General features: G+C 43.8%; 1 protein-coding gene across 2 annotated transcripts in view; it reads right to left on the bottom strand.

The window, feature by feature from the left end:
* Positions 1–14,179, bottom strand: part of LOC149842229 (adenine phosphoribosyltransferase 1-like) — an 82,224-nt gene that overhangs the window by 16,039 nt on the left and 52,006 nt on the right. For both annotated transcript variants that reach the window (XM_090001326.1, XM_090001327.1), the window contains exon 4: positions 6,537–6,686. In XM_090001326.1, the coding sequence (XP_089857452.1) occupies positions 6,537–6,686 (150 nt within the window). The remainder of the gene's footprint in view (positions 1–6,536; positions 6,687–14,179) is intronic.

The following is a 14,179-nucleotide window of genomic DNA, read 5'->3' as shown; positions in this document are numbered from 1 at the left end:
TAGTCTTAGCAGATCGGCATTTACCGGCTTGTGCTATCCTGCTAGTGATGACAGAATTTGACGTCATCCTAGGCATGGATTGGCTGCACAAGTACCATGCCAAGATTTTCTGCCGAGATAGTAGGATTGTTTTATCTCCACCAGGAATGCCCAGGATGGAATTCAAGATCCTGAAACCCGTTCGGGCGAGCAAGTTGATTTCGTCGTTGAAGGCGCAGAGCTACCTGAGGAAGGGATGCACTGCCTTTTTGGTCAGTGTCATCCAGTCCGGGCCGACGCAAGTCCCGATGGGAGACTTGGAGATTGTTCGAGATTTCCCAGACGTCTTCCCGGAGGAACTGCCAGGCCTTCCTCCACCTCGCGAGGTGCAGTTCAGCATCGAGTTGCTGCCGGGTACTACGCCAATTTCTAAGGCTCCATATCGGATGGCGCCAGCCGAGCTCGCAGAGCTCAAGAAGCAGTTGCAGGAGTTGATGGATCAGGGATTCATTCGCCCCAGTGTCTCGCCCTGGGGAGCTCCCGTCTTGTTCGTGAAAAAGAAGGATGGATCATTGCGGTTGTGCATCGATTATCGGATGCTTAACCAGGCGACAATAAAGAATAAGTACCCGTTGCCGCGCATCGAGGATCTGTTCGATCAGTTGCAGAGGGCCAGGATCTTCTCAAAGATCGACCTTAGATCTGGGTACCATCAACTCAGAATTAAGGGAGATGATATCTCCAAGACGGCCTTCCGGACCAGGTATGGGCATTACGAATTTACGGTTATGCCCTTTGGACTCACTAACGCTCCTGCAGCGTTCATGGATCTCATGAATAGGGTGTTCAAACCCTTTTTGGACACCTTCGTGATCGTGTTCATCGACGACATCTTGGTGTATTCAGATAGCTGGGAGCAACATCGTGAGCACTTGAGAGTTATTCTCGAAACCTTGCGAAAGGAGCGGTTGTTCGCTAAGTACTCTAAGTGCGAGTTTTGGCTCGAGGAGATCATGTTTTTGGGACATGTCATCTCCAAGGAAGGTGTGTCCGTGGATCCAGCGAAAGTTGAGGCTGTACTCAGTTGGCAGCAACCGAGGAATGTTCGTGACATTCGGAGTTTTCTTGGATTAGCTGGGTATTACCGAAGATTTATCCAGGACTTTTCTAAGATCTCTCTACCCTTGACGCAGCTCCTGAAGAAAGAAGCTAGGTTCGTGTGGGACGACATGTGTGAGAGCAGTTTTCAGAGGTTAAAGGAACGTCTTACGACTGCTCCCATTTTGGCCTTACCTTCGGGTCAAGGCGGCTTCGTGATTTACACAGACGCTTCCGGGACAGGTTTGGGTTGCGTCTTAATGCAGAACGATAGAGTGATCGCCTATGCATCGCGCCAACTTAAAATACATGAGAAGAATTACCCGACTCATGATTTGGAGTTAGCAGTGGTAGTCTTCGCATTGAAGATATGGCGGCACTATTTGTATGGGGAGCGGTTCGAGGCTTTTACAGATCATAAGAGCCTAAAATTTTTGTTCTCGCAGAAGGAGCTGAATATGAGGCAGCGACGTTGGCTGGAATTCCTCAAGGATTACGACTTTACCTTGTCCTACCACCCAGGAAAAGCGAACGTTGTGGCCGACGCTCTGAGCCGCAAGTCTCCCAGCGTTTCCGTAAATTTGTTGTTTGCGGGGTGGAAGCTGGTCGAGGATCTGATATCGTGGGAACCGTTTGTGGTCACTCCAGTTTCGATCAGTCTTTCCAGCATGGTAGCTCAGCCTGAGCTATTGTCAAAGATCTTTGTCAGTCAGAAGATCGATGCGCAGTATGATAAGCTGAAGGCTCTAGCGCAGCGGGCCGATACCCCCTTCCGACTGAGTGAGGAAGGAGGTGTATGGCGTAAGGATCGTCTCTGGGTGCCAGAAGATCCTTTTTTGAGAGATGAGATTCTCACTGAGGCCCACAAGTCCAAGTACACGATCCACCCGGGCGGCACAAAGATGTTCAAAGATTTGCAGCGCAGATATTGGTGGAACGGAATGAAGCGGGACGTAGCCGAGTACGTTTCGAAGTGCTTGACTTGCCAACAGGTTAAGATCGAGCACCAACGACCAGGCGGAGTGGTGCAGCAAATGGAGATTCCACAATGGAAGTGGGAGGACATCACGATGGACTTCATCGTCGGTTTGCCGAGGACGCGGAGGAAACACGATGCGATTTGGGTGATCGTGGATCGACTCACTAAATCGGCGCATTTCCTCCCTATACGGCTCAGTCAGTCACTGGATAGCTTGGCAGACCTCTATGTCAGGGAGATTGTGAGATTGCACGGTGTTCCTGTGTCAATCATCTCCGATCGTGACCCGAGGTTCACCTCCAGGTTTTGGGGGCAGCTGCAGTTGGCCTTGGGCACAAAGCTAAAATTCAGCACTGCCTTCCACCCTCAGACTGATGGACAATCTGAACGCACGATTCAGACTTTGGAAGACATGCTGCGAGCGTGCATGTTGGACTGGAGGGGAGAATGGGACTCTCATACTGGGTTGGCAGAATTCGCGTACAATAATAGTTACCATGCCAGTATCGGTATGGCCCCTTACGAAGCCTTGTACGGGAAGCCTTGTCGATCACCCGTTTACTGGGATGAGGTTGGTGAACGGATGCTAGATTCACCTATAGTGCTACAGCACTATACTCAGCAAGTGCAGATGATTAGGGAACGTCTGCGTACCGCGCAAAGTCGGCAGAAGTGTTACGCCGATCGTCGACGTAGAGAGCTCGTGTTCTCAACAGGAGATATGGTTTTTGTTAAGGTATCTCCTACCAAGAGCGTCTTCCGGTTCGGGAAAAAGGGGAAGCTGAGTCCGCGATTCGTCGGACCTTTTGAGATCCTGGATCGGATCGGCGAGGCGGCTTACCGCGTTGCGCTGCCTCCTCAGTACGCTCAGATTCACAACGTCTTTCACGTATCCATGCTGAGAAGATATGTTCACGACCCATCGCACATCATTCATTATGATGATGTGGATATCCATAAGGACTTGACGTTCGAGGAAAGACCAGTAGCAATCGTTGATCGTCGAGACCAAGTGCTCAGATCGAAGACGATTTCTCTTGTAAAAGTACGTTGGCAACACCATGGAATTAGTGAATGTACATGGGAGCTTGAGTCGGATATCAGGGATAAATACCCCGACTTGTATTTTGACCAATTTATGCTATAGAAATTTCGCGGACGAAATTATTTTAAGGAGGGTAGGATGTAATATCAAAAAAAAAAAAAATTGGTTTGGGCCGGATCCGGATCCGACCCGGACCCGACCCGGGCCACCGCCCCTCGCTGTCATTAAAAGACAGCGAGGCAGGCGGGAGGAGGGTTACGAAACCCCCCTCACCGCCACTCGCTCTCTGTCTCTCCGTTTCCCTCTCTCGCTCGTCCACGGTCACCGACGCCGGCGACCCCCGACAGCCGCCGCCACCGACATCGGCGACCCCCCCCCCTTTTCCTTCCGGCGAGCTCCTCTTCGGCGAGTTCCTCCGAAAACCCCCTGGTACGCCATCGCTTCTTCTTTCTCCCTCTTTTCCCTCTCCGTCTCTTCTCTCTCTCTCCCTCATTTCTCTGTGTGGCCACGGGAGGGGTCAAACCCCCTCCCTTTGCCCCCTTTTAGCAGGGGAGGGGCACGACACCCCTCCCTGCTCTCCGTTTCGGTAGGGGAGGGGCCGAGCCCCTCCTCCCTGTTTTTTTTTGCTACGGCAGGGGAGGGGCCGAGCCCCTCCTCCTTGCCCCTTTTTATTGTACCAGCAGGGGCCATCGGCCCCTGCCTTTTTATTATGCCAGCAGGGGCCGATGGCCCTTGCCTTTTGTTATGCCAGCAGGGGCCGATGGCCCCTGCCTTTTTGTTGCCAGCAGGGGCCGATGGCCCCCTGCCCTTTGTGCGCAAGCCGATACCCTTGGCCGACAAGCCCGGGGAATCTTTGGAAGCTATATCGTGATGGGGACAGATCATTACAATTGTTGGTCTCCAACGAGGAATTCCTAGTAGCGTGAGTCATCTGTTCGCATTTGACTACACCCCTCTTTTGGCAGCTAGAGTCTTTTGATCCTGCCCCATCTTCTTTTCGAGTCAATTGGGACGGTTGGCCCCAACCCTATGTATCGGAAAAGTCGAGTCTTTGCCTTGCTTTTGCTTTTGTCAGAGTTTGCTTGTTAATATCGCATATTTGCAGCTACGACGGATCCCACTCGCGCTCCGCGACCCGAGCCGTCAATCGTGTACGTCCGTAGACGTCAGCAAGCTCGTAACCCTCCAAGGTAGGGGAAAATTGCACGGAAGACTTGGATATTTGAATTAAGTTCAATTGAACTAAAAGCGACCATTGAATATATATATATATATATATATATGTATATATTTATACGAGTATCCACTTCACTCAAGGATGCGGTTTCGCAAATCCTTGCCCTTTACCTTGCCGTCGCGCTCTGCGCCTAGCCTCTTGCTTTTGCATACGTGTTGGTATTGCCTGGCTGTTGCAGATGACGTGCAGGTTCTTGCTCTTTGCGGATGCCTTAAGGGCATCCTCGTGGAGGATGCAAGGAGCATTTACCACTCTCCCTCTTGCGACAAGAGTTTAGTCGGGAGCGAGCGAACTTCTTAGCGGGTGTTCTGTTGAGAAACCCGTATCTCGTCTATCGAGGCCGGTATCGAGTCATGCGAGACATGTAGATACCCCGATAGCGGATGTGATTCGAGATAATCACATGCATCATGTTGGCACAAGGTACTGCTGTTTCAAAAGATAGAGTAAAGTTGATAAACTTTACATCTTTGTGAAACACTCCTGTTGAGGCTTCTATTGAGGAGCTATACCCCCTTTATCGTAGAGTACTTATAGTCGTGCACGACACGTCTAGTACTGCGATGATCGGATGAGACGGTCGTGCGACCTCGAACAACGCTAAATGCAAACTGTTGTAATCACATAAATGGCCTCACATTCGCCTTCACAGGCAAGATGCTCGAGTGGTTTAAAGACCACAGCATAGAATGGGTCGTTAGTTAAGCAACCCCTAACGCACCCGTTCGCTTCTGGTTGTCTGTCAAGGGAGAGGACAGATCGGTACAAAAACTCCAATGGACAGGTTGTTAACAACCACCCCACGGGCAAAGATCCGGCCTCCCCAGTCATTGGAGTTAGGGGAAAGGGGCTACAATAGTTAGCTTAACACTTCTGCAGAAGTTGGATGCATCCGTGGCACTGCTTTTCAGCCTCTGGGGAATCCTCTCTCGGCTAAAGCCGTCCCCTTTGGAGCGGACTCAACTAGCTATTCGGGTTATTGAAAATACATAGAATAATAGACGCCCGAACTAGTCTCAGTTGTTTCTATGTTTTGCCTGCGCGTACCCGCAGGCCAGTAATATCGGAACATAAAGTCTGTTCACTTTGGTTGCTGGGCCGTGAGATTCGTTGCACTACTGATTCGCTGCACTACTGATTCGTTGCACTACTGATTCGCTGCACTACTGATTCGCTGCACTACTGACTCGCTTGCACTACTGATTCGCTGCACTACTGATTCGTTGCACTACTGATTCGCTGCACTACTGATTTGTTGCACTACTGACTCGCTTGCACCACCGACTTGCTTGCACTACTGATTCGTTGCACTACTTATTCACTTGCACTACGTATTCGCTTGCACTACTTACGCGTTTGCACTGGTTATCTGCATGCATTGCTTACATGTTTAACTGCATATTTGCTTTAAACTGTGTAACTTACTGAATTAAATTACATAATTCAGATCCTTGTAGTCTCTCTTGTGCGCCTACTAGTTTTTCGTGAAACTAACCCATTCTATGGGTACAGGTGATGATTAGGTACACCACAGGCGATGGCGCGATGGCTAGATGGCTCCAAGACGTTCTTCTTCCTGCTCTTAGCTCGCGTCCTGTTGTTTGGGGTTTTGTAACGGATTTTCCTTGGGAGATCCTAATTTTGTACTATTTGGAGAACTTCTTAAATGAAAGTGGCTTTTCCAAGTGTCCGCAAGTAGCATGTGTTGTGCGTTTTGGTTCTTTTAGCTAACGCGCTCAAAGTTGTCAGCTTGCCTTTCTGAAATTAATAAAAGTATAGTCTTCCGCTGATTTCGTAAATCATCTCTGAGATGAAGAGATTCCTTTTTAGTCTCTTGTCTTTTTTTTTCTTTTCTTCTTTTTTTTTTTGAAAGGTTTGCAAGCTTGAAATTTTGGGGTGTTACAATACATCCATGGTTTTGGTATGTCATGAGTTTGAGGAAAGTGTTGTATGTTTATATTATGCACCTTGTGATGCATTATAAAGGCATTGGTCTTCCCTATTGTGACTATCATTCTTTTTATTCATTTATGTAACTAATAACATGAATGCACACCCATGACAGAAAAAAACACGAGCAAGTCAATGAGAAAAGATTATGTAAGTGATCACCACAGACCTCTCGAAAGAAGCCAGTAGACAAAAAGCATATGCTCGTTCTCAGAAAAAAACATTAAAAACTAAGAGTTCATTATTACCTAGTAATCTAACAGCAGCGCATAGGGTTCCCCCAGTTGCAATGAGATCATCAATTACAATTGCGCGTTCTCCCGGATGAACAGCTCCCACATGCATCTCAATCTTGTCTGTTCCATATTCTAAAGTATACTCCTCTGATATGACCTCACCTATCAAAACCACATTAACAATACAGATATGACAACTACGATATAAAAAGAAATCATTGCCAAGAAGGCCCTGCTCAAATGCAATACTAATTTTGAAGCCAAACAAGTTGGGATTATGATGAAAGGAAGATCAGCTAATTTTAAGCTTAGCCCTCAGCCACATCAAAAAACTTAAGAGGCTAAAATAAGGTCTGTTAAGGAATATGTATCATTCGTGTATGTATACACCTAAGCATACTAAAGTGTACTTAAAGGTATTTTCTTGTATTTCATTTATGCTCAAGGCATACTTAAGTATACCTATGATACATTTGTATTATAGCCAAGGTACACACTAAGTATACTTACTATGCTAGGATAAGTATCGTTATTGTATATTTGTAGGCTAGAATAAGGTTTTTTTAATATATTTTTATATTTTATATTTTTGCATTTTTGCATTTTTATTTTATTTTTTTTAGCTAGTCCAACTAGCTTTTGGGTCCTACTATCCATTAGGCGAGTCAACCGGCTAGTCAAACAAGCTGTTAGACTATCCTAACGGTTGGTATGCTTGCAGAGTTGCAGTCTATGTATATTGAAACATATGCCTCATTGTATAATTGAGAGAGTGATGAGTGTGTTATTTTGTAGTGAAGTAAATATTATGCATATTTTTTAATTTAATAAAAAAATATTTATTATTTTATTTCATGTTCTTGAAAATATTTAAGTTTGTTGTTTTATCTTTGGCAAAATACATTGGATTTATGGCTTTCTGGCTTTGTCAATAAAATGATTATTATTTTTAAATAAATGTTTGCATCTCCGTTCCAGTGCCACTTCATGACAAGGTCTGATTTCTGATGTGCGGAGTCTGCGGACAGCATTGAGAAAAGAACCAGAAGATATGAGACTTAAACACCTATGGCATCATCAGCACCATCTCAGGTCTAACAATTGAAACCAAGGGCTGGAAGTCGGCCTATTGCATGCATGTCTACTAGGCCTATCTTACCACCAAAGATTCAGCCCCCTCAATCAAGACTAGCCAAATTGATATGAAAGCATGGATAGAATAAGTTGTCAAACATAGCTCTTTTTTGCTGTTCAATTTCATTGCTTTTGAATAAAAACTGCATAAGGTTATACTTAATTTAAGATGATATTGATGTATTTCTATCCATGTAAGAAAATCTTCTTAACTGCATGCACAAATCTAAATCTTGATCTTAGTCCTTTTCATTATTTTTTATCCTTACTGTTTCCGTGCATTATTTTTGTTAAAGTTGTATATATAGGTGTATATACACACATATATATATATTTTTATATATATATATAATTTTATATATAGTAACAGGCAATACCCATTAGGGGTATTTTGATCTTTCCAGTTAGGCTGTACCCATTAGGGGCACTTCAGTCCTTTTGTATTTTTTAATTTTTAATTTTATTTATTTTCTTTTTGTAACTACATTAGAGCTTAATGGTCAATAACCATTATAGCCATTGAGAGCTCCCAATGGCTATATTTATAGCCATTGGGAGCATCCCAATTGCTCTATGGAGCCCACTAATGCCTAATATAAAGGGGTTCATTCCCCTTGTTGTATATGTTTGCCTCAATCACATCTTTTATAAGATTTATATCTTTTATGTTATGTTCTAGCCCCTAAGTGGCTCTTGAGCTTGTGTTCTTGTATTGACCCATAAGTGGTCCGTGGTTGTGCACATTCTTGTATGATTGTAAGCTCATAAGAGACATCTATTTATGCATTTTCTATTTCATTATATGGTATATGAGCCTTGGAGCTCTTGGAGTGAAGGAGTGCGTTTAACGAGATTGCATGAAGGTGGTTCATGTAACGCCCCCAAAATCTCTGACTTGTAACTTTTTAAGAAAAATTTGAAAACTTTGTAATCATTCCTTTTTTCAGAGTTTAAAATAGCAGTTCAGTGGAAAATGGTGTTTGAAATGACAAGTCAACGGACCTTGGGCGCATTACAGACAAACTTTTCCTTTACACAACGGATTTGTAACTCCATACATTTATTGAAACCAAATAGATTCAAAACCAGGTTTTAACGTTTATACGAAAGGTGAAATTTCAAAGAAACCCTTATACCAAATTACAAAAAAATGTCCTCAGGATCAAAACGTTAGGGAAAGAGTCTTATTTTGATATCATCATGCCGTTGCGCCATCGCCTGCCATTCTGACCTAATCATCACCTATACCCATGAAATGAGTCAGATTGATGAAAATCTGGTAGGTGCATAGATATCAATATTAAGAACAAAACTAACGTATATGTTGTCTCTTTCGTGACGTGCAATTTAGAATAAGCAAAATGAGCATGATAACCTTGTTTCGATATTAACTGTCCTGAAGGTACGCATAGGAAAAACGTAGAAACAGCCGAGACTGCCCGAGAGTCTGTTATTTTATGTATTTTGATACCCCGAACAACTAGCTGAGTCCGCTCCTAAGGGGACGACCAATAACCGAGAAATAATTCCCCAGAGGCCACTTGTTCAAGAGGATGTATCCATACTTCTGCAGAAGTCATTGGGACCTACCACCTAGGATAATTTTTGATAGCCCAATCTCTTAACTCCGATGACCAGGAACACCGAGTTCAATTGCTACTCGAGGAGCATAGTTGTTAACAACCTGTTCATCGGAGTTTTTGTACCATCTTATCCTCTCCCTTGACGGAACCAAAGAGATGAATGAGTATGTTAGGTTCTATTTTAACTGACAAGAGACAACTCATTCTACATGCTCTGGTCTTTCAAACCAACTCGAGCATCTTGCCTGTGAAAGCAATCATCACCATTTATGTGATTTTCTTTTTATCATTGTGCATTTGCACGCTATGAGGTTACCATAAACCTCTCATCCAATCATCGTAGTACTAACATGCTATGCATGTCTGATAGTACAATTATGATGAGAGGGGTATCAGTTTCTCAGAAAGAAACCCCAACATTTATTTAGAAATCTCAAAGTCTTATGCTTTAGGCCGAAGATATCCGAGTTATTTTGGATATCAAAACAAAGGACTGTACATACCACTTAGGGCTACGCAGTCGAAGCTCTTTCGTTACGCAGGTTGAGGGAAAGACTTGGTTGCGAATATGCAAACGCCAAATATTCGTTTTTGCTTTTCGAAACAATGAATATTACGAGCTTTGGAATTTCGCATGTGAAATTCTCTTTCTTTAAAGACTTGGCGAGTATGCACAAATTTGCGCCTTTAAATGCAAGCGTAATGCAAAGTAGGCAGGAGTATGCAAAACTGCATACCTTACGAAGTCATATATATGCTATGTCACATGGGTGCGGGTGCTGGGGTGCGGCACTTTAAAAAAACCTAGGTGCGAGGGTGCGACAAAAATAAAAGAAATTATATATATATATATATATATATATATATAAAGTTCAAAAGTTGGACATAAATGACCCTGGGTGCGATGACTGCACCTAGGGTCAGGTTGACCGCATCGGGTACAAATGCGGGTGTGACATGGGTGCAACACTTAGTTGGAGAATCCCTATGACATATAGGGCAAAAAAATTTCTTGGCACTTTTTTTTTTAAGTTTGAAAATTGGACCAAAATGATCCTGGGTGCGTTGACCGCACCCAGGGTCAGGTTGACCGCACCTGATGCCGCACCTGCACCTGCGTTGCATCGCATCGATGCGGGTGCGGCACCCTGCTAGCCGAATCCCTGTGACATAATATATATGTATATATGATACATATATATCAAACCATAAGCCTGTGCACATTTCAGTGCGACGGCAATGTAAATGACATAAAGCCATACTCGATGTATGAAGCCACACATCGAGCTAAATAAACAATGTAAGCGATGCACGATGTACGAAACCATATATCGGCTAAATAAATTGTGTAAGTAGTGCACGATGTACGAAACCGTACATCGGCTAAGTAAATTGTGTAAGCAGTAGCATGTGCACATAACTGTGAAAATCTCTATAAAAAGAGATTTTGTGTATAAACACAATGCTAGAAGCACGATGTGCACAAAGGCACAGATACAAATACACAAGAGCATAAAAAATATCAACTTCAATATATTGGGTCCCAAGAGGGGCTTTACAAAAGCATAAGAAAACTAGAAGAAGAGCACCCCTATATATACATGTTGGAGGAATTGGGGGGCTCCAACATATACGTTGGAGCCCCTCCAACGGTTATAAATATAACCGTTGGAGGGGGCTCCAACGTATGTGTTGTGGGCCCCCCCATATTATAAAAGACAAAAAACAAAAAAAGAAAAAAAAAATTAAAAGAAATAAAAATATGAAAAATAGTCATATTCTCAAATGAGAATATGCGCAAAATGAGAAATGACCAAAATACCCTTTATCGGGTTTTGAGAAATATATTTTTATATATATACTTAGATAGATACATATATACTATGCCACATGGGTGCGGGTGCGGGGATTCGACACTTCCGAAAAACCTGGGTGCGGGGGTGCGATAGGGGCAAAAATGTAAAAAAAAAATAAAAATAAAATATATATATATATATATATAAGGGGGTCGGGGTTCAGTTTTTTTGTTGGTGTTTTTGTTTGAACACTTGTTACCTACATTCTGCTTGTTGTGTACTTTAGCTCAACGGGACAAAATTGATGAACCGAAAGGATTGGCAATCTGATCGACCCAGCTTGCTGCGTTCTGCTGACTGTCATGATTCAATCATGTCTGAAACTCCTGGTCTTCATGAAAAAAAATATAAGCGAAAGGTTTGACGTGGTTTGTTGAAGAGAGTCTTCACGAGGCCTACGACGCCACTGCCACGCCATTGCCTAGGGTTCTTCAAATTTCATTTTATATATAGTTGCACACAGATGACAGCTAAAAGAAATTTATTAGATTTGACATGTGGAAAAGAGAGGTCTACACAAGGCTACGGCTAGAGCACCCATCTCGTCAGGAGAAAAGTGAATACTAATAGTGTAACGCCCCAAAATCATGGACTTGAAACCTTTTATGAAAAGGTTGAAAGCTTTGAAATCAATCATTTATCAGAGTTTAAAACAGAAGTTCAGCGGAAGATCAGGTTCAAAACAACAAGTCCCTAGACCTTGAGCACATTACAACCAAAAACAGATTCCCCCTTACAAACCGATTTGCAGTTCAAATATATATTTTATTGAAATTAAAGAAGAACCACATTTTGGTAATACAGTTTTAGAAATGCAGAGTTATAATCGAAAGAGATACTTTTAAAGAAACCTTGTACCATCTATCAAAAGAGTCCCCAGGAGCGCAACGTCAGGAAAGGGCATTGCCTTGAATGCATCGCATCATCATGCCATCGCAAGCTGTCTCAACCTGTTCACCACCTGCCCATGGAAATGGGTCAGTCACACAACAGACTAGTAGGGGTGCAAAGGACAAGAAAGAGCAGAAGCTGCAATAAGTAAGATAAACGCTAGCTCAAGCAGAAACAAGCAAGACTAGCAGATCTAACCAAATGTGTTGTGGAGTAAGCAAAGCTCTAGTAAAGCAGACAACTACGTAAAAGAGCAGGAAGGATCAGAGTGCTGAACAGACAACTATAGCAATTTCTTAAATATAATAGGTGAAGAGTAACTAACTCTATCCACCAGCCAAGCAAAGCAATTTCATCAGACAGGTATTCATAACAACACGCGTAATACATCCAAGTACCATAGGATGACTCAGTCCATCGACAAGTGATTACATTAATTGTGAGGCACACGCTATTGCATCATAAGCAATTCCTAAGCAATATAAGATAAGCAATCAACTAGTATGAGAAGCTAGTTATTACCAAGCAAGGAACTGCGTAAGCAGTTTAACCAACAAGGGTAACGCCTCGACGGGCGTACCTAGCTCAACAAATAGCATACCGAACTACCGAGCTAACAAGCAAGCAAGCAAAGCACATCACAACATGTGTATCTCACGATCATGTGTATAAGTTATATCTTGTCTCATTATTGAGCAGGCTGTTGTGGGTACGCACAAGGCAAAACGTAGAAACAGCCGAGATCGATTCGGAGGTCCATTATGCTATGTATTTTATTATACCCCGAATGACTGACTGAGTCCGCTTCCTAAGGGGACGGTCTGTGACCAAGAGAGTAAATCCCCAAAGGCAAACAAAGGCCCAATGGATGCGCATCCGTACTTCTGCAGAAGTGGCCCGAAGGATTTCCCCTAACCTCCGATGACTGGGGAAGGTCGGATCTTTGCCCGAGATTGCCATATATGACTGTCCATCAGAGTTTTGTACCATCCATCCTCTCTCTTGATGAACCGTCCCGAATGAGCACGATGGAGGGTTTCTTAACCGCCGTCCCATTCTCATGCTCTGGTCTTTCAACCTAATCGAGCATCTTGCCTGTGAAGGCGCATGATTATTATTTAGATGTGTTATACGCGCCATTGCGCGTTCAAGGCAACCAAACAATTCACATCCTACTCACCGCAGTACGCGTCGTAACTATTCAAATGCATAATCACGCTGAAAGGGGTCAATCCCTAGTGAGGGTAGAAACATCACTCTTGTGATCTCAAACACATGCCATTGCATGTTCGAGGCAGACATAAACCTCTCATCCTACTCATCGTAGTACGCAACGTACCTGTTCAAAAGTACAACCACGATAAGAGGGGTATGGATCTCTCGCAGGAAATCCCCAATGCTTCTACTTTATAGAAGCCCGCAGTGAACTCATTCCAGTTTCAACTGATCGGGCTCGGGTCCTTTAGACAATCGCGAGCAATCTGTCTATTAGGCGAAAGCAACATAACATGATTAGCTTAATGTGTCAATACGCGCTTAGAGGTTACTATAGACCTCTCGATCTGCTCTCGTAGTCCAAACATATCGTACGTGACTAAGGGTAGAACTACAAGAGGAGGAACATGAGTCCCTTATAGGAGATCCAACAATACCTTCACGAAGGAAGGCGCTACAAACATGGTTGAACCAGAAAGCCTAGAAGCTAGGTCTCGTATCAGAGGTGAGGTAACGCCGATCTAGCGACGACGCAAGTACATCGCTAGGATCCCTGCTCTACTCCTGCACAGGATCCTAAACAAGGTTATCTGAGTCATATCGAACAGGCAAACTAAGGTTGTAACACATATATCCCAAATACGTCAATTTGGGAGGTCCGACCTCTACCTCTGTTTTACCAGCTATACAACTTGAAAATAGGTTTGCACCTAAGACGATGTCTTTTGAGAACTGAAGTGCATAAGTGCGTGTCGTGGCTTGTAAGCCAAGTGAAACGATATACACTATACATTCGAAGTTTGCACTCAGGGAGTGCAAGCTGACAAGAGGCAAACTCCTGCACATACTAATACAAAGGTACGATGAGGGACAAGACTCGGTGGGCGAGGCCGCACCGCGAGGGTAGAACGCTAAAGCTCCACACGAGGTATGAGATCATGCCTCGATCATCGTAACGCACAAGCAGGCAACTGCG

This window comes from Nuphar pumila, chromosome 3, assembly GCF_984573655.1.
Source record: "Nuphar pumila chromosome 3, dmNupPumi1.hap1.1, whole genome shotgun sequence".
Classification (NCBI taxonomy): domain Eukaryota; kingdom Viridiplantae; phylum Streptophyta; class Magnoliopsida; order Nymphaeales; family Nymphaeaceae; genus Nuphar; species Nuphar pumila.
This window is presented reverse-complemented; position numbering and strand designations above follow the sequence as displayed.